General features: G+C 39.7%; 1 protein-coding gene across 3 annotated transcripts in view; it reads left to right on the top strand.

Moving 5' to 3' along the window:
* DPH3 (diphthamide biosynthesis 3) overlaps window positions 1-21,652 on the top strand; it is a 154,197-nt gene that overhangs the window by 76,594 nt on the left and 55,951 nt on the right. For all 3 annotated transcript variants that reach the window (XR_005704004.2, XR_005704000.2, XM_040085944.2), the window contains exon 3: window positions 9,026-9,190. Coding sequence is in view for 1 of the 3 variants with exons in the window: in XM_040085944.2 (XP_039941878.1) it covers window positions 9,026-9,190 (165 nt within the window). In the remaining 2 variants the exon portion in view is untranslated. The remainder of the gene's footprint in view (window positions 1-9,025; window positions 9,191-21,652) is intronic.

Genomic DNA, 21,652 nt, shown 5'->3' on the forward strand with positions numbered 1-21,652 from the left:
CGCTTGTTGGCACTATATAAGCTATGCAATACACAAAATTACATGATGTTTTTCTTTATACACTGGATCTCACTTGAGCTGTAGGTACAGACAATGAGTTTTTGCAGGAAAAGAGAACACTGCAGTCTTCTGGACATCAGTGGTACAGCCAGTGCTGTCCAGGTTATTCATGAGTAGCCTGAGAAAGGGGGATAGGTAATGATGAAAGGAAGTTTCAGAGAAGAAACAGAGCTTGCCACAAAATGGTGTGAAAAGATCACATTTCATAACTAGGTGAATTAAGTGCCATCTGACACTTGCTGTTGATAAAAGCAAAGTAGTGCACTTTGGAGAACAGCCCCAATTTCACAAATACAGTGATAGGCTGTGAGGTAGCTATTGGCAATCACAGAAGACCGTAGAGTAATTTTGGATAGCTCTGTCAAAATGACTGTTGAGTGCTCACTGAGGATCAAAGAGGAAAAAAAGTGTATTAGGTAGTGTTAAGGATGGAACAGAGCAGAAAAACGGGAGAAATAGTGGTGCTGCTGTAAGAGTCAATGGTGTGCACGCCTCTTGAATCCTCCATTCCTAAAAGGGATGAGTAAAGAGAAAGGATAAAAAAAGGAAGGCACCAGTGATCAGAGATACAGAGTGGCTTCTTTCCAAGGTATGACTTAATAGGTCACAGGTCTTCATCCTGAAAAAGAAATTACTAGGAGGAAAGACTATGACAGAGCTATGAAATAAAGAGTAGCAGAGAAGGTAGACAGGGAAAAGTAATTCACCTTTTTCTCCACTGCTATTTACGTGCTGCCAAATGAAAAAACAGGTTGAAAAGTTCAGAATAGGCAGGGGAATTTTCTAGCTAAGCTCTGGCAGCCTTTGCCACAGGGCATTGTGGGAACCAAAACTCTACCCAAGTTCAAAAGCAACCAGGGCATTTAGGACACATGAGCATACGCTTCTCCTTTGGGAATTCCTGAAGCTGTTGGTTGCTGGGAGTGCATTCTGGAAAAACCCCACTGTGTGCTTAGCCTGTTTTGATAGTCTGACTTCAGCATCTCTTACTGGTCTCTGGGCAAGAAAGAATAATGAGCCTGAGGATGCAGCAATCTGGCCTAGTGTAACTGTTCTTATACAGCTATACTAGTGTGCCTTTTTTCCTTGTGAGAGAGGTGCCTATTTGATTCAACAGCTCCCCTGAGATACAGGTGATAAAAACAATAACTTCAATCTGGAAGTGAATTAAGCTTCAATCAGCAGTGTCCCAATTTTCCATTCTGCAAACCTGTGAGACTGCAAGTAATACAAGCAGTACAGGATATTAATGCTATTTCTTATCTACTAATACCTTTCACCTTTTTTGAATGCTGCATTTCTCTAAAAACCTTCAGTCTATCCATCCTCTTGTGATCTCTTGAGCTACTTGTGTTTTAGCTTGGTGTGAAAGTGAGCTCTTCAACCAGAAGTGAAGAAAATTGAAGAATATATTTTAGACCTTATTTGGAGCTCTTGTTAACCCAGTTGAGAGAAATACTCCCCGATTATACAGATTTTACAAAAGTGGGGTGGTAGATAGAAACAATGGCTCTTTTTTTTGCATTTCTGCAATTTGAGCTTCATAATCCTCACAGTGTTAACCTTGGTATCAGCTCTTAACTTCAGACAGTGTATTTTGAAATACATTTCTCTCCATTTCTGATTCCTGACCCTCCAATTCTTCAGTTTATGATGCCTTTGTGGGTTGACACAAAACTCTCCAATTTCTGACTTACTACAAAACAAAGATGGAAATTATTAATCCACTTCCAATTAAAATTCTGTCTTGCATGGGTTTGTATAGTTACCATAATTTCTTTCAAACAGTGAAGGTATCATAGAATCCAAATGCTGAAGGAAGATGTATACTGCTAAGCTGTCGATAAGATGTTATCAAGAAACTAATGTGGGGTTTTTTTCATATAGTTGTTGCTTGGACTAGCCAACAGAAGAGGTTCTTGGGAAAAATTGTTAACCAAATGCTCTCTGGTGTTGTCTGATTCCCTTTCTTTGCTGTAAGTAGACAATGTGCAGAGCAATCAGTTAGGAACTGACCCTATGTCCACCAAATATTCATAGGCATAAATGACAGCAAGCCCATCCTGTCCTCTCTGGTTTGTTGTTCTGTTTTTGGTTTGCGATCTTTGGATAGTTTTTTGGATCTGGGTTATTTTTTTGAGTGTGGGTAATTTTAATGTTTAGGTAATTTTTTAATTTCTCAGAGGAACTTAAAATCCATATTAAATTAGGTTGTCACAAAGGCCACAAATAAGTACAAACCCAAGTGAAAATACTTACGTTTTATCACAATTCTTCAATATTTTTGTTGGACAGTGCTGGTGTAAACATGGTAGGGCAGAGATTTAATGGCAGAGTGAAGTCAGTGATCCTCACTTACCTGAGATCAGAGGTCTGCAGAAGTGAACAGGTGCATTCAGTCCCTGGGACCACGAGGGCCGGTGCCTGCTATTGTGGGTTTGTATTATCCATATATTTCAGGGGAGCCTTCTGTCTTTCTTCTATTAAGGCACTTAAAGGAGTAGAGGGGTGAACTCTCACTGGATTGGCTTCTTTGAAAAACAGCAATCTTCTTGTCTTTAGTCACTGCTTAAGGATATTGAGATCTTGGAGAAAGACAACAATACCTAAAAGCTATTAATTTATTTGGAAGAAAAGAAGCCATTGAGTAGGAGTATTCACTCTGAAGTCAGTCATCTCAGGAAGCACAGCTGATGATTTGGGGACAGAATTGCATTATTATTATCACAAATTTATAGATGGTACAATAAATAGAATTGTTCATTTGATACTTTTTCTCTCTCACTTTTCAGAGTAACAGAGAAAGTTTCTCAAGAATCTAGCTCAATGAGCTTTGCAATGAGGTGGCCTCAGGAAATGCATGAGTTAACTGTCCTCTTTTAGGTCTGTCATGAATGAATGAAGAATGGTTGGAAAATTTAATGGAAATAAAATATCTGCTCTGCTGAATATGGAAAATATAAGCACGGGCAATCAAATAATTATTTGCTACTTGAATGCTGTGGTTACATGGCACTGCTCACTAGGGAAGGTATAAATTGAATAGTTTTACAGTGCAAGAGCACTAATTATGCAGGAAGTGTCTTGGAGTAGAACAAAATGCTGCAAACACCCTTGCTATACCATCACCCTTTAGCAAAGGTGAAACCAAAAATCATTCCTGTTTCTCAATGACACCTCTAATAAGGTCCTGTTATGTTTGAATGTACTGTATTTCATCCTGAATGTGGTTAAAATGTCCTTGCTAGAGAAAGTCCAAGTATTTGTTACTAGGGTTAGCCAGCAAATTGACAGATCATTCTGTGCTGGCACAGCCATCAGTAAATCTCAGTATTGCGTTTGGACATGACAGTTTTTCATTAACTTTATTATTTCCCAGAAAGTTCACGCAGGAGGGCTCAAACCTATTTTCTTCTGTCCCAAAAGCTCCCAATAGCTTGTGGATCTGGCCTTAGTCTTGTGTTTTTCTCCTGTTTACCCCTCCTCCCGTTTGGACAGTGAAAGTTATTGGTTTGCAGTGCTTTTATAGCCTATTACTATTTTTGTGATTCTATGGCAACAAAAATCCTTGAAGAGGATATGGGAATATTCTGTCCTTTTTTTTTTTTTTTTTTTTTTTTTTACAAATATCTGTCACTTGGTTTGCCTACTCATTCCCTTGTTACTGCCTACATAGCCTTCAGTTCTGCCCTGGAAAGATGGAAAACTCACAGAGGCAGGAGAAAACCTACTCATTTGTGCTGACATTTAGAAGCTGGGGGTGTATTACACAATTCGGCTGCCTTGTGGGGAGCAGTTTATGACATTCCTGCTTCCTTCTGCCCCTCACTCCCATCTCTGCCCTGTGCTTCATCATTTCTCCTCAGTTTTACTGATAAAATTGTTAAAAAAATAGGGGTTTTTGATGCTTCACTTCTGAAAGAGTGAAGTAAAGAGAAACTTGTATCTCCGAGGCGGAACAAGCTGAAGTGTATGGCTCCAGTAGTGCAGTAACAAACTGCTTTCTCTGCTCTAGGCTGGACTTGATCCCTTGAGCTTTTAAGGGCCCATCGCGCCAAGCACTGTCCCAACACACACATTCCTGCTGATCCCCAACCAAAATGCATGCAGTAACTACATAACCAGGGATAACATGCTCTCAGATGAGGAGGTGATGGGTGAGATGTCCAGTTAAGTGGCTGGACAGTCACTGCATGCTGACTGCGTGCCACCCATTTGCTAAATGTCCCACTGCCCATGCAGTGATGTTAATGGTATTTTCCTAGAGATGTAGGCACTAGTTGAAGCCAGAAAAGACATGAGTGATATCTCAAGGATTTCAAGAAGAAATGACACATGGTGAGAATTCTATCTGTCACTCCAGGCATAGGTGTGTGGGTGTTATTCTGTATGCATGTTCCCAGGCTGAGGATGTTGTTGGTAACTATATGGCACCAGTGACAGGGATATTTATTTTTGCCTGCGTCTGTGTAAGTCGTTCTGATGAAGTCCTCACTGTGGTGACATGTGGTGTCAATGTTTGTCAGAGTGCAGAGATCTGGCTCAGGAAAGCATAAAATCTGATGCCGAACCAAGTGAAAACTGTGTTGGATTGCTTGGGTAGCCTTACATAGGAAAATGTCATTTTGTGTCTGTGAGACCATCTCCTTCTGTGGTCACAGCTGAGGGTGGGCATGCTGCTTTTAGTAGACCAGCTTTACCACCATGTAGGTGTCAGAAATCCATCAGCCTCAGTAGCTCACTGCCCTGCTCCTGGCTATGCTTCTTGACTCACAGGGTCTTGCCAGACTTCCTCCTCATTCCTGTGAGAGTTGGAGTATCTCTTGACTGCAGTTGTCCACTGAAGTTTGGTGTCAGGTTATACAAACTGCATGATTGAGAATGAATATGATCATGGTAGAGCAGAGTGTAGCTACAGGGCTTTCTTTGGGTTGACTTGAAGGTTGAATTTATGGAGATGGTTTGAGCAATTACTGCCCTTAATTCACACCACCAATTTTTTTACGGAGGTCTTTATCAGTGCCGAAATACCTTAAGCAGAAATAAATGTGACTGTTGAGCTGCAGCTTGTAAGCAATGCATAAATTCAAAGTCAGTAATTTTATTTCATGTTAATGTGTCAGACTGTAAACTCTGGCAGGTAGATAGTCCATCTGACAAGTTCTTCTGCAGGAGTGGTAATATTTGAAACAGGTTAAAAAGAGCAACTGAGGGTCATCAAAACATACTTCATGTTATGAATCAGAAGCTTTTGTTTTGTGAGAGAGATGGCTGAAAAGGTCTTGATGTGGCTCAGATTTTAATTTCACATAAAGGGGGCCATCTTTTTCCAGAGAGGCTGACATTTAACTTGATGTGATTTTCCAATAAGATACTGAAAACTAAGGTCTTTGACCTAGCAAACTGATGGCTTGTTGAAGTATCTCATGGGATTCAGTGTTCTAGTAAACAGAGCTTACAAGTTCAGGCAACAGTTGTGAATTTCAGTACTTTTATCAAGACTGCTTTTTAAGCTTTTTATAATTTATGGGCAATTCCAGTCCTGGGCTAAGTTACGCAGTTTCGTACCCTTATATCTGCTGGCATTTTAAGAGTGCCCTGTACTTGGCAATGGATTGCATTCCCAGACTGCTGAGGAGACTCATCTGGATGGTGCTACCTCAGGCTACAGACATCAAATCAGAATCTCTCTTATGCACATTTGGTTTGATTTGATTTGCTATAGGAAGGTTACACACTCATCTGTGAGACTTTTCCAGGCTCTGTTGAAAAAGTCTTCAAAGGATATTTCCAGCCAGGTTTTGCTTTGAAAGCTGCTGCTGAGCACTGGCTTTCACAGGTTTATAACTGCTTTGGGTCGTTTGTCTGTTTAAATACCACATCCAGTGCAATGCTGTAAACAAGGGAGTAAACAGCTACATCACGATGATTCCCAGGAGAGAATGATCTGTTAAAAGGGAAAAGTGCTTGTTTTGTCACAGCTGAATTACTAATATTCCTATAAATTGCTTCTCTGGGATTGTGTAACGTGTTTGGCAATGTGGCAATAAGAGATGTTGAAATGGGGAACAGACTTAGAGGAGTAGAAATGGAAGGAAGCCAAGCCAAAATACACAGTGAGCCTTTTCCAAAGACAGGTCAGCAGTGATCCAAGCGTATTCCCACAAAATGGAAGTTCAGAAGGGAACTGTAAGCAGTGGAAAATATTGCATGCTCAACTTATGTTACGAACTTCGGTCACTCTGAGTTCACTGCAGAAAAAAAATGTTTCTAGAGCTTAAACCCCTTTCTTATTCATTTCTTTTCCCTTTTTCTTCTCCTATATTTAAATCTTTTTATGTTAGGTAAACCAAACTAGGAGAAAAAAATTAGCTGTTTTTCTGACACAGGAAACCTTAACAATAAAAATACTACAGAACTTTTCACTATAACATTTGTCAGGATAATACCTCCACTTTTCCTTAAGAGGAAGGCAGCTTGAAGGAGAATTTTTGTGGAGTATGTTTCCACTTGGCTTTTATCTTTATTTTAGGCTTGAAAATTACTTGCTGCCTTGCTGGTTTCTACCATCAGTGCCCTGTGCTTGCACACCCCTCTGTTTTCTGCCAGTAGGCCCCCGTGAAGAAGACTTTATCATGCTTATTAGCATTTAGCTTGTCTTTATTTTTAAAACTACTGTTTACAGTATGCGTATCTGGTACCAGTGTTTTGATATCTAATCACAAGCTAGATGCAACCTGTGCTTTTCTTTTGTTGAAAGCAGACAGAAACCATTAGAAAAGATCAGAGAACAGCCTGCTCTACAGCTCTGATACTACAAAGAGAAAAGACAACCTGGTAGTACTAACAGCATCAAACTTCTGGCACTGATTACACTCCTAAGTCAAGCATTATTAATGGAGACAGAGATGCTTGCTTCATTGAGAAAGGGATTTATAGCAGGAGTGTAATTTAGATAAACTGGCTAACCCTTAGGAGGTGCACCTAACTCTCACTATTACCTACAGAGAACCTGAAAGACTTATTGTTGGCATCAGCAATGACATCATGTGTACCTCTGCCTCAATTTCTCTGTAAATAAGGAAATGCTGTATGACACTTGATCATGGGATTTTATTACTCTCTTCAGAAAGCAGACCAGACTTCTTTGTGGGTTGTGCCTGCTCACATTCTCACAAAAAAAATTTTAAAAATAGGTCAGTAACCCTTCTCCCCTTTTTGACATCTGTAGCTGATCAGGTTGCCCATTCTGTTTTCTTATCCCGGTGTTCAATTATTCTGTTGTCCTAGACAGACCTTTACATGTAATACACTCAAAGTGTCTCCAGGCTGGAAGCTGCTGCACTTACCTTATATTGAAATTGAAATTAAGGAGGGGAAAAAACATCTTCCTGACCTGAACAATCCTGGACATTCACTGATTTGAAACTTGAGACAGGGAAATTCCTTCTTCAGGCCAGTCATGTCAAGGTGGTCAGCCCTGCTAGTGCTCTGGTCCCTATGTTGCTGCCATGGGAGATCTGAGGTCAAACTCAAGTCTCCTGGTTCATAAAGGCCTAAATAACTGGGGTTGTAACAACTGCCAATTTTGTCTTGTCAGAGCATTAACAGTGCTCTTTCCCACTCTGCCCTTTAGTGGTTACTGTATACCTCTACTCTGTGGGCTTTTTCCTTGTGGAATTAGGTGTGTGATGCCCCATTGTTTGGGTGGCTGCTCAGCCATGATGAGGATATGGGAACTGTGATTCCTTGCAGTGTCATGTTTTTCCCAGATGCTGCCACAAAGAACTTGGTTTTAGTTTTGGTAGAAAGCTCCCCTTCTCCCAGTTATGGGAATTCAACATTTTACTGATGTAGCTGGTTTACAGTTACAGATTTCTATACCTGTTGGCTCTGCATTTTTTCATCTGTTCCTTTAAAATATGCTTTTAAATGACATATTGCTGGTGTTCACTGTGTGACCTTAGGAATTAAAGGTCTGTTTTTCTCAAAGACATGTATTAAGAAAAGCTCCTTATTTGCCTTTTCAAATTACATGCAGTGGGGTCTCCAGCTGCTCTGGAGAGCATCTTCCTAGCTGGAATGCTAAGTCCATCATCCTACCACCTCTGTCAAGGAGAAAGAGATGAGCTGGCCTTCTTAGAGCTCATGGAGAAGCAAACTATATGTCTGCTGGAAAATCCAGATTATTTCAAAAGGAAAATGTCCAGTTAGGGTGAAAGCCTGAAGGTGTATTTCACAGAATGGCAAGTGAAGAAAAGCATTAAATCAGATTGCTTTTATGGTGCTTATCAAAATATTTAGAAATAGTATTCTGTACAGAGTAAGAATATTTCCTTCTAGCTCAGGGCACAATGAGCCTGTGTCCCCTCTCCTCTGACAGAGCCTTATGATATTTAGAGTTTGACAGTCTCATGCTTTGGTTCTGTACAGCATTGCTCCCCGGATGACCTGCATTTCTTGTGCTAACCTATAATGAAATTTCCCATGAAAAGCAGCATTGATCTGACCACAGTTTCTGGTAAAACACTTTGGAATAAAATGGGAGCTAGTACTTCAAATTGCAGCTCCCCAAGCCTCCAAAGCCAGAAAGAGCAAACAGTTTAGTTCAAAAACTCAGAGACTTTAAGTCATCTTACCTGTTGATTTTTTTTTTTTTTTTCCATTTTCTCAAAGATAAGAGTGAAAAAGAAAGAGGAAGCTGACTCTGGGAGGTTTTTTGTGATCTTAGGAAGAACTTCAGAAAGTAGCAGCTTCCTGAAATCTTTTTTATAGACCTTATAAGAAAAATAACAATACAAACTTCAGAATTTAAAAAAAAAAAAAAAAAGAAATCCAACCCATAGGTGTGCATGAATATGTATAATATGGAAAAAGAATAAGTATGCTCTCCAAGGTCATGTTAAAAGCAGAAGTGAATAAAAACTACTTAAATATGGGTTCACCTTTGCTTTTTTGTCTGCAGATCCCACCTGTGGTGACACATACAGCTCATGGAGTACAAATTATGTGTAGTGGGCGTTTATGTGGAAAATCTATATGGCTAAAGCATCCTGGCAAACCACAGTTCCTGCTGGGTGAGTTAAGAGTCTGTCTTGAAGGAATGAAGCATTCAAAACTCCCCATGCAGGTGAGTGTAAATCTCTTCCTTCTTTCATGGTTTTAGCTTTGCTGGTGGTTTTAATTCCCAATTACAAGCATTCATTGGAATGAAATTAGAGCCTCAAGGTGCTGCTGCATGGTTCATTAAACCCAGGGTTTTTGATGGAGTCCCGCTTTGCTGTGGTTTCCACGGTTAGCTCTGCTCTCTGGAGTGATCCTTAACCCACTGCCTGTCTCACCTGCACCACCATAAAGGGAAGGTGCAGCCCATGTCAGTTTGCAGAGGGAGCAATATCTCATGGCTTCTGCGTCATGCCTTAAAGCCCAAAGGGGCTTTTCTTGCATCACTACTTTCTGTACTAAGCAATTTTCCAAAGCAAGAACTCTGAGGACATTAAACTTGAGCTTTTTATTTGCTTCTTCAGCATAGCAATGAGTTGAAAGTGTTTCTGCATTATGTAATTATATAATTCTGTGTTGGATTTTTTTTTTTTTTTTAAGCTAGAAAATAGAACCCTGACTGCTGTGGTGAATTTATCCCCTAAAAATTAGTGCAGCCCGTAAGGAAGAGATGGGAGGAGGAGGATGATGATGATGGCTTGTTAAAATTAGTCTACCCCTGAACCTCTGGCAAAGGATTGCAAAGTGTAATTTATGCAATGGGCTTCAATATTGCAGGAAAAATATATTTGTAATGTAGATACACATTTTCCAAAGGAAAAAATTGTCCCTTTTGCTTCAGCAAGCTATGAAGGTCATCTTAAGGATGAAGCCCAAAGCAGGTAATTCAGCTTGATCAACCAATCCTTTGGGAAGAAGCTTTTGTCTTCAAGAGCCAAAAGAAAACTGCCACAAGCACCTGAACGTCTTCTGAAAACAAAACCCGAATCTGGTCTGTGATGCTGAGGTGTTGTTGCCTGCAGTCAGCTGGCCTCATGTCTTTGCTATTGTAGGCTGTAAATCTCAAACATCTGGCCTGCCTAGGTGCTCCTAGACATGGAGCAGCTCTGCTGCCAGGACTGCTCTACAGTTTGTGGGATCATGTGTGACATAGCGAGGAGGTGCACTGAGCAGCCAGGTACTGTCAAAAGCTGCAGACTTTAATCCACGTGAGTCTTTTAACAATTCACAAAAATGGCTTTGTGTCCTGCCCTGGATGGTTGAAATTGCATCAGTGCACTTTTACTCTTCCAAGGCATAAATTCCCCGACTGTTGGTGCCAGATTGCACTGCCAGGTCCCACAGCTGGTGAGGGCAGGACCCTCAGCACTCCCTAGGGTTCCCTTAGGAGAGTCTCTCAGGCTGAGCTGCTCCTTGGTCTGCTCACCTGTGGTGAGTCCCTGTGGCTGCCCAGCGCCCACCTTCATGAAAACGTGGTAAGCACTGCCAGGGCAGTTAGCCCACATCACTGCAGGCTCGGGGCCATCTGAGGATGGGGCAGCACAGCTCTGCACAAAGCTCTTCCTATGGGGCAGGGATGCCATGTGTGCTTGCTGGCAACCGCTTCACATGCCAAAAAAAATTCCTCAGCAACAGAAAACAGAAGTTATGACATCAGGCCAGGTATATATCCAGATATACAGGAATATGGCCTTTGTCAGCCTCATGGAGGGCTATGGGAGAGAAGTTTTGGAGTTGTGAGGTTTTCTTTTAGCTGAAACAAGAGGCAAATTTTTACTCTGTGAAAGGTGCCTATTTTTGGAGGGCAATCATTCATTTAATTTAAAAATATTTAGTTAAGCCCATGTTTTGCTCCCTGGAAAAGCTCAGCAATCTGAGCATTATTCATGCAAACCTCTGCAGAAGTTAAGCTTGCTAACCATGAAGTTTCAAGGCTTTGCTCTGCACAGGATAAGTTGTGTTTGTGCTACTGAAGTCAGTAACACTATACACTTGCACATCTGCTGAGCATCTTGTCCACAAGTATCTGCAATAAGCTGGCAGTGATATTTATTTCATAGAATGAGGTTGTATTTGTTTTATTATTCCTCTTTGTATCATCCAAGGTACACACATCAAGAACTGATTCTCATCCTCTGTGTCTGAGTCTGTTCTCATATGAGAGTTGTCTGTGAATGTGACCAGAGAATTGGGCCTCTGGCCAAGGAAGCTAATATTTTATAAAAGGACATATCAGGCAATGTAAACTGCCCTCACAAGGAAAGTTTACATATCTGAAATGTCTAATGCTTTTTTAAACCTCTGCCTCTCTATCCACTGCCAACTTTCTCCAAGGGAATCATGCTTCCTAAGACATCCTTTCCGACTGTAAATTATTCTTGCGTATCTAGCGAGAAGACAGACTATGTAGTTGCTGGCCTGTCTCAAATGGATATGGCAGGTAATTATTAGTCTCATCAGTAAACAGTTCACAATCAGCTACAAATTTTTGGTTTAATTGTATGCATGACAAAAGAATACATTAAACTTTAATCTCCAGTTTCGTTAAACAAGTGAATGCATTAAACTCTTCTGCAGTTCCATAAGCAGCAGAGGAGCTAACGTTCAATACACTATGAGTTATTCTAAATCTTCCAGTCCTGGGGTTAGTGAAGATTTTCCTTTATTTCCTGTATTCTGCTCTTTAAAGACCTGAAACAAAACATCATATCCCAAGATGATCATGATTTTTCTCCATTGGGAAGCAATACTAAAAGAGTGTGCTAGATTTTCTTAGTTCCACCTACATTCACTGCCATTCTCAGATATAATTTTTCTTCTCCTTTGGCTCACTCTGTGTCTCCACTGAAGATTATAGAGTTCCTTTTAGAATTTAGCCCATGCTGCCATTGCCAGAGAAATGCTCTTTCTAGGTTCATAGCTTGCTAATTTTTTTCAGCATGTAATAATATGTGTATGCCTGGGGACTCACAAAAACCTGAAGCCTCTCGTTATATGTTCCCTGCTTCTGTCACAGGTGCATAGAATTTAAATGCTGGCTATATGTTTTTAACTCTTACTCAGCCTTCAACACCACACTGACTTTCACCAGTCTCATCTGGTTTAGGTGTGGGGTTTTTTCTGCAACACTTCTTTGTCTGAAGTCATTGTTTCGTTTGCTCTGAAAAGCTGCTCCAATTCCCACACTGATTTTTGAAGCTAAAACCCAGTGCCATGAAGGAGTTAAAACACAGAGGCCTGTGTTGTATCTAGGACCAGAACAGTCAACTCACAGAAGCAGCTTTGTAAGATACAGTGGCCTCTAGGATGAGGACTATGTTTTTGATACTATATATGTGCATGGGCCTGTGCCTGTATTGCTTTCCTTTGTCTCACTTTTTCTCATTGTATTTGCAGGAACTTGCAATACTCTTATTTTTAGTGATAGTGGCCTATTTCTAAGACTTTTATTACACAGGATTTCAACAGAAGATAGTCCCAGGTGTGCTGTCCAACAGGTTAATGCTCTCTACCTATGCAAATGTAGCTTATCATGTTTTTAAAATGTTTGAATATTGACACTGTTTTTCATAAGACAGCTTAATTACAATTCCCTGCTTACAAAGTAGTATCATTCAAATCACAGTTGTCACAAAACATAACAATCAAATTGTGATCCAGTGTGTGACATTATGCTCAGCCAGTTTGTCATAGGTATTAAATATAGAATTTATGTATCACATATTCTTTAGGACATCTGGATAGCGACAGGAGTAATGCAGAACCACTACCCAGGGTCAACATCACCAAGAAGTCCCAGGCCAGACTTGTACCATGGATTTAACATTTGTTTGCACATACCAGTGTGTGTAATTTCAGATTGTTTTCACTATGCCTCTTCTGTTTTAAACAAAGTTTTCAACGGTGGGTTTATTTAAAGTTTTCTGACACTAAAAGCAAGCAGTAAGGGAGTGTCTATGGTACTTTTTTACTTGCTGGCAATTTCTCTTCCTTTGGTGTCCTCTTGCTTACATCAATGTCCTCTTGCTTATGCCAAGTTCTGCACAATGTCACATTGTGCAGAACTTGGTGTAACTGCTGGCTGCCACCAGGAGACGTGGTTCTTCTCCCCCCTATTCCCTGTTGTGCACAATCTGGTTACAGTAAACAGCTGCTAAATATCTGGTCAAGGCAGGAACTGGTTCAGTGAACAATTCAACAACACACTAATCCCCTACAATAGCAACTAGTTCTGTTGGGGGCGAGCAAGCTGAATGGATGGAGCTGGATTGATGCATGGGAGGAGCAGATGCTGCAGCCCCAAAGGAAGATGGGGAAGGATGGCCTTCTCCTCTTGGTGGCCGCCCATTGTTATGGCTTTACATCAGCTTTATTGCACAGCTGTGCTCTATTTTCTTCCTCCTACAGAAATTGTTCCTGTTTTCAAGGTTTTCTCATCCTGTGCACTATAACGTCTTTAAGTGGAATATACACTTTGATATGCTTTCAACACAAGAACAGATATTCCATTTCCATAGACAATTGCAAACTTTTCTATTTCTCAAGACTTTATTTCCCCTTACAAGGAGTCTGCCTAAAGTTTCACCCATCTGTATTCCATATGAGTCAATTTTCTCTGCAAAATCTTTATTTCAGATTCAGATGTCACATTAATCAATGTAGTCATGTCCTGTTTGTAATAATCATCTCATCTAAATCCAACATAATATTCCAATCAGTGGAAGTATCTAGCTCTTGAATTCTGATATTTTTTTCCTTTCTTTAGCTGCAATTTCCTTTATTTGGAATATATGCGCTTTGGACTAGTTTAGGGTATAGTTTTTTCCTTTTTACAGGTTGGTGTAAAAATGTCTGGTTTTCCTGCAGACAGACAATATTTCCCAACAGCTGGACACTGCATTGCTCCCACGTGCGCTCCTCACCTCCTGCACGGTTGGGCTGCTTCAGGCTTTGTAGAATAAGCACACTCAGTTGCCTGTGCTGCTTGCTGTCTGAGAGTCTTACCACCAAGATCTGATAGGTACAATCTGTACATCTAATTAATCTTTATTTTTTCCAAGTTTAAATACAGCAAGTCTTAAAAAGTTTGGGTTTCTGATCCCCATTAAAGCATTGATGTGACTAAAAGACTGTAAGCAGAAAAAAGTGTTTGACTGCACAGCTGACATAATTTGATGCTCTGGAAAGTTATAGCTACTAAAATTCTCTAATGCCTAAGAGACAGAAAAAAAATTACAAAAACTATGGCTGCTTTATGCTTTTTTGTGTGGTTTCAAGGTGTTGTGTTTGACAGTGGGGGTTTTTTTGGAATTCTGTACCTTGTCACGAAAAGACGTTGTAACTACATAAAAGACATTGAGGTGCTGGAGTGCATTCAGATAAGGACAACAAAGCTGGTGAAGAATCATATGGGAAGTGACTGAAGGAGCTGAGATTATTCAGCCTGGAGAAAAGGAGGCTGTGGGAGGGCCTTATCAGTCTCTACAACTACCTGAAAGGAGGTCGTAGCGAGATGGGCGCTGGTCTCTTCTCCCAGGTAACAAGCAACAGGACAAGAGAAATAAGCTTCAAGTTGTACCAGGGAATGTTTAGATCGGATATTGAGAAAAATTTCTTCACTGAAAGAGTTGTCAAGTTCTGGAACAGGCTATCCAGAGAAGGGTGGAGTCACCATCCCTGGTGGCATTTAGGAGGCTTGTAGATTTGGCACTTAAGGCACAGTTTAATCATGGACATGGCCGTTTTAGGTTTATGGTTGAATTCTGTGATCATGGAATCACAGAATGGATTAGGTTGGAAGGGACCACAGTGGGTCATCTGGTCCAGCCTCCTGCTCAAGCAGGGTTGTCCTAGACCACATGGCACAGGATTACATCCAGATGGTTCTGGAATGTCTCCAGTGAGGGAGACTCCACAACTTCTCTGGCTGACCCATTCCAGTGCCTGGTCACTTACACAGTACAGTTCTTCCTCATATTCAGGTGGAACTTCCTGTGCATCAGTCTCTTCCCCTTTCCTCTAGTCCTATTGCTTGGTCTTTTCCAACCTAAATGATTCTATAATTTCATTTGTTACATTCCTGGAAAGTTCGGAGTAGTCCATGTGTCTTGCGTGCTGGAGTTTTTTGGTTTTATTTCTCTCTTTTAGAAGTCTTTTTTCTATCCCTATCCCAAGTCTACTAACTAGGCAGCAAGGTTAGGTGCCAGCTAACCAGAAGTGAGCACCAGAACTTATGACTTAGAGGGGTTATTGATATAACTAAGAAGCATTAGAAGAAAGTCTCTGAAAAGGAAAGAAAGCAGAGCATGTCTGACTTGGAAGGCTTCAAGTCAAAGCTCTGTATGACTAAACTCCTTCTAGACTCTTGTATTTCTTCCCAAACCTTAAAGGCTAGATAGCCTTACAGCTAAAAGAATTTGGTAGCTCTGCTATTGATTTGTGGATGCAAAAAGCCAGATATTTGCTTATGTTTGTCTCTAAACTTGCAGCCATGTGATTATCTTTCTAGGAATAGCAGTCACATCTTTTCTAAGAACCAAATAAAAATGGAGCAAAGATTTCATTGTTCGGCTCTCTGTACCAGCATTCATATGACTGATGCCCATGTCTATTAACACACATTCTGACTTTAAAAAGTGACTTGAAACTAATAAAAATAGGGATAGTTTCCATAAAGTGGTACTCTCTTTCTTTTCCACTGAACAGACCCAAAAATACTTTGGCTCATGTTAGATAACACGGTGAAAGAGAAAATGCTTTTTCTTTGATGCATAAAGTTTGGACTGCAATGTAAACCAGATGGAAAAATCCCAGCAGAGAATTTTCCTTTCTTTTGACCATTGAGGGCCATCACTCCCATCACATGAGCTCAGAGAACCCTTGAACAGCTCTAGCATATTTACAAAATGAGTTGGACTGAGAATTTTATTGTTCATACACAGTGGCTCCATGGAAATAATTCAATGATATACCTATCATATTGTCTAAGGAAAAACTGAATTGTGTGAAAGACCTTTCACCCTAGCATGCATCTGAGGCAGAGTGACTGGTGCCAGGGCATCAGGAAATTTGTGGAATTTGCAGTTTGACATGCTTTATTTTTAGTTGTCCTAAACACCATAGGCAGCTCAGTGCTTCAATGTCCCCTGTACTTCATAATTTTGTCTTACCCTACTGCAAACAATTTTAATAAAATGTATGTTAAATTAATTCCAGTTTTACAAAAACCATTTCAAAAGAACATAAAAACAAATTGTAACCCGAAGTCGAACAATCCTGAAATACAATAAATTTTAACAGGCTATTTATCAGACACACATGATCCCCCTTTAAGTTACACATGCTGAATATATTTCATACAGATACATATTTGCTGCAGAAAAAATACTGTTAGGGAAGCAAAAACATTCTGATATATAAAAAGGCTATGTCAGTACTTTAATTACGTGGTTCTTTAAAGTGTCTCTTTCTAAGACTGATGTACACTGGCATTTATTTTACACTTTCTTAGCACTTTGGTTATTTAGTTACAGTTTTGTAATCTGTAGCAGTATTCTCATGGTCAGTTCCTAACCAACAATGAAAAAAGTCTCAGATAGCTTTGGTTGTGTCCAGGACCTCCCTCTTCCACTACACCCCTTCCACCTCATCAGACATCACCATCCTAAAGAGAGGCCCTGCTGAAGTATTTACAAAGAATGGCTCATCACAAGACCCGCAAGGAAATTTAAGAAAGATAATTCTATGGAAAACTTTTATATAAAGGGGTACAAAGCTGTTGCTGCCTGGTCTGTCTCTGCTGTAGCTGTCTTATCCACACCTGTAATTTTCTGAGTGAAAATTCAGCAGTAATGGCACAGGCTCCATTTCTGTGGCACACATGGATTTCTGCTGGTCTCAGTAGTGACCAGCAAAGGGAGCTGACCTCTGTTTTAACAGATAACTCCACCAAAGGCAAGGCTTATAGGCTTATGTTGCTGCAGCTCCACTATTTTTAATGGATTCATTGCAATATTGGCATGAACCAGACCTGGGAGAATATGTGGGGCCAGAGCAGGGAGGAGATTCAGGGGCTGTGTAGTGAAAATACTTCAACCAGACTTTTCCTGTCCGGGGGGCTGTTTGTTGGCAGCATGCAGGCTTCAGATCCTGGAGTGGTGATCACAGGAAGGCAGATGTATTGCACTGCAGGAACTGCCATTGTTGGCACTTCAGGGTGGTGTCTATTGTCTTTGCAGGAATTAAAACCCCTTTGATTCCAGTTGTGCAGAAAGCTTGTTCATCTGGATTGACTGCTGCACGTTCAGGTGTTAAACCTGCCAGTGCAGGGAGAGCTGCATTCCCACGTACAAGCACATTAGATAACTCATCTGCCTTTAAAGTGATCGTGGCATTTATTTTGGAGACTCATTTGATTATGTGAATACAGGTGTTCTTAATGCTGCTCTGTTCTTAGCTCTTCAAAATCCTCATTAGTGTGTGGTTTGCAGAATCTTACCCTTTCTATTAAGAAATGAAAGTTGTCCTACCTAGATCCTAAGAGATTTTTGAGAAATCAGTCTGTATACCAATAAAGATGCAGACTGTTCTGTTTAAGAAGATGCAAATGACCCTCTAGCAGGTGGCTTAGCAATCCAGTACAGCCAACATTTGCATACCTATTTTGGGCTAGGTTACTGCATCGTGACGGCTCTTGTCCTTGTGAGAAAGTTAGAGTTTTAAAGATGCTGCATAGAAATGCAAGACTTTTTTTCTTAAATTGTGCCAGCTGACTGGTTTATTAGCTTGAGCAAACACTTTAGCAACTTGTTCAGTTCTTTGGAACCCAAAAATGTGAGGCTGAAATGGAGAATTTTTCCAGAGAAAGCCATGGCTAAAGCTAAAGCTTCAGCTTCAAAATGAACTTTAGGCTCATATTTGTTATTAAATTAATGAATGAGTATCCCAACCCACTGGAAGAGAAGGCAATTGCATTGTGTCTATTTTATAAAAGATATATGTTCTTACATCTGTTTGGTAAGACAAAGTTAGTTTTGAACAATAAAAAAGCATTCAGAATAAGAATAATTTCAATTTCAGTCACTTTTTCTGCAATTGTTATCATAAGGCTGAATTAAAAATTTGGAACTGCTTTTCCCAGGTGTTTAAATGAAAAAAAATGTTAAGACTTCCAATATTTTTTCCATGCTGGGATTATACAGGAATTAGGTTTGTTGGTTTATTTTTCTCTTGCAAAATTCAGATATTGCCAGGTTTGCTGTGAAGAAAATAAAGTAGTAGTTCAATTTGGCTAAAAGAACAACTTCAAGCCTTGCAACGGGACTGCCAAAGAGAGCAAAGTGAGGAGGCAAGCGTGCAGTGTGAGAAAAACATGTAATTTTTCTCATATTCTCTCACTTTTTTTTTTTTTTTCTAAAAATGTTCATTCTGTTGTGCCTTCATTCTTACCGTTCAGACCTGTACGATTTAAACACTGCTGCAGACCAGGTTCGGAACTCAACAGGGTTATGTAAGTCACGGTCACACAGTAGTTTTGAGGTTTGTCAAAAAGCTTTTGGTGGCTTTTCTCTTCAGGGTTATAAAGCTGTAGTCCATGACAATTTATTGGAGACTGAGGGTTTTTGCCAAAGTCCCAGATTATATTGCAACTCAGCACAAGGAGGCTTGAGATCAGTCTCCACATCTTTTCTACTTTCTATCGACACAAAGTCCCTAAACTGCAGGGCAATTCTTGCTATTCCCATTTCTGCCATTCTGGGTTCCAAATGAAACGGATGATTATGAGGGAACAGGATAATCAGGAGTAGTGATCACTTCAACCTGCTCTCCATGGCATTTCAGTTTGCCCACTCGTTCAGGCAAGGATAAATGCACTAGAGTACTGCAAAGAGACGATTCTGTTTCCATCTGTCAACAAACCATTGCAGAGTTTTGGGAAAGTCACTCTGCTCTCTGCCCTGCCCTCTTATTTCTTATGAAGTGGGACTGCTGGGCTCCATTTTCATTTGGGGTGCATTGAAAACTACAGACTGTGGTTTCTGTATGAGCATCCTGAATGAACAGGTTTTCTGCTTTGCCTTGTGTAATTGTGTAACGTGATGAGATTAAAGAGATCTGCCAACTAAGAAAAAAAATAAAAAGAAGAAAGAAAGGTAGAGGGTGGTCACCCTTCACAGCAGCCTTCTCACTGAAGTGTCTGCTCTCTCCAGCACAATACAGCTACCCATAAAAAAGATCCTGTTGGTGTAATTTGAAAATCTTCATTTGAAACAACTGTAATATATGATGTTAATATGTGGGTAGCCCTAACCAGTCTCAGAATATTTTTCCAGTCTCAGAATATTTTTACACTCTCAAAGTGGGTGTGCTTTTGACTAGTTATAATGCACTTATGTGAAGGATTTTTCATCCAGGGTGATTTGTTTGTGAAATGAGTATCTTCCAAATCATTATTGAAATTATGGTCCTTTGCCATAAAGAATTTCTGTTGTCCCTTTCCTCCCTGGCCCATCCCCTGCTAAAACTAAAGTCTGAACTGTTCACCACTGAGATGATCTGTAAGACCCATGCAGAAGAGAGGATATGCAAGTGTTTTAAGTAGTTTATAAAGCATCTCAATTTCTTTAGCAATTTCTAATAAAGCAGTTCAGTCAAAACCAGTGTGGAGAATAATTTTAGCAAACATGAAGATAGCAAAGTTCAAAGTTAGGTTTCCAAAAATAGTGGGAAGGAGGACTTAGGCTATGGTTCTGTTGAAGAATTCTTCCTTTTATTAAAGTCTTAGAAGAAATAGAGGTGGATTTGTTCTCTCTTGTTCTCTCTTTTTCTCTCTCTCTTTTTTTTTTTTTTTAATGTGTGTTTTGCTGCAGCTTAAACAGGGAGAAAATACCACCAATACCTTGAATACATTGATCATAGTGCTAAGTAGTAATGTATTTTCCATATTTCACCAGGTTTCTTCTGCTGCATACATGGCCTTTTTTTATTCTTTAAGCAACCATAAATAGAGTGCTTTTATGTTTGTTATATTCTTTGGTTCCATGTAAGTTCATCAAGCATTCAAAAAAACCAATTCACTGCTTAGGCATTCAGTGTATTTGATACCTGCTTCCATTTATCTTGGTCTTTTCTACTTTCACAGGTTTGAAGTCAGCTCTTGCCACTGCTCTTTTTTTTATTATTATTATTTTTTTTAATTTTCTTCCTTTTCTTTTCTCAACTGTGATGCGTATTTTGTGACTTTGTTCTTTCTTTTGGCAAGTTACCAGTAGCTGGATTTTGAAACACTCTTGCTTGAGTGTTAATTGTCCTCCACAAATTAGCCAAGGTCACTGGCTTTGAATCAATGTAATCTGCAGAAACAAGGACAGAGCCAGGAGTAAAAATGAAAGCAAAACATTCTCTTGGCATGATAATTGTCGAATACACAAGCAGGTGTAATATTTGGAGTGTAAGTCAGTGGTGTGGCCAAAATCACATTTTTCTTTGTTGTTCAAATACCTGTGTCTCAAGCATATCTCGGTTTATCCTTTTGCTTGTTTGTAGCATAGCTGCAAGATAAAGGCCAATTCTTTGAGCTAGGTTGTAGTGCTTTTGGTACTGGTCAAAAAGTCTTATTGCTTCAAAAACTTTAACATCTATTCTCTTTAAAAGTAGCATACTTAATTACTGTTTGGTTTGGGGTTAATTTTCAATGAAATATAGTGCAAATGTTGAATAAAAAACAGAACTGCATCTATAGTGCATGCTGGGAGGCAAGAGAATCACATATGACAGGATGTTCCAGTCTTTTTGTATAAGCCTGCCACTCCAAACAGATCCTTTGAAATCAATGTGACTCATAAGTGCAGATCTGCTTGTCTGGGTGTTAAACAGCACACTTTTCTCAGTAGATCTCTTCCTCATAAAAAGTATCCTAGTTTTGAAAACAATTTTTTTGGAATAACATTTTATTTTATCAGCGTATTTTTTAAAAGTGCTTGGATTATATTAGAAAACAGCTGAAATGGCAGTTTTTTCTGTATATAATGAGAGTACAATTTTGAGGTGTGAGCAAACAGGAGAAATTTTCCTAAGAAAGCTGAAGAAAAGGAAATTCTAAATCAATGTCTTAGCTCAGTCCCAGACACAAACAGAGAAAGCAGATAGTGCGTAAAAGCTACTATAAAGTTCAATTAAATGAAACACATGTGAACATTTGTGTTCATTAAGTGGATATTTATACATATTTATGATGTTATTGTTGTACATGCTTTAGTGATTCAAGCATGTTAACTGAAAGCTGTGTCTAAGACTTTCAAAGATCTACATGACTTAGATCTTGTTTTCAGCAATAATATTGCATTCATGAACCTTTATTTCCTTGAAAGTTAGTGGAGCCATGTAGTCCTAGGTCTTTGGAGCTTTGACATTTACAATGGGAATTCTTATTTGTGCTTGTTTATATGCAATTAAAAATTATTAAGGTATAAAAATGAATTTAAATGAACAAGAAGCACTAAGAATGTCTTTTATCCGAGCATTTTTTCCTGCCTTGATGCCTCCTCCAAGCATCAGTGGCACAAGGCACCTCGAATACAGCAGAGATCAG

Source organism: Hirundo rustica, chromosome 1, assembly GCF_015227805.2.
Source record: "Hirundo rustica isolate bHirRus1 chromosome 1, bHirRus1.pri.v3, whole genome shotgun sequence".
Classification (NCBI taxonomy): Eukaryota; Metazoa; Chordata; class Aves; order Passeriformes; family Hirundinidae; genus Hirundo; species Hirundo rustica.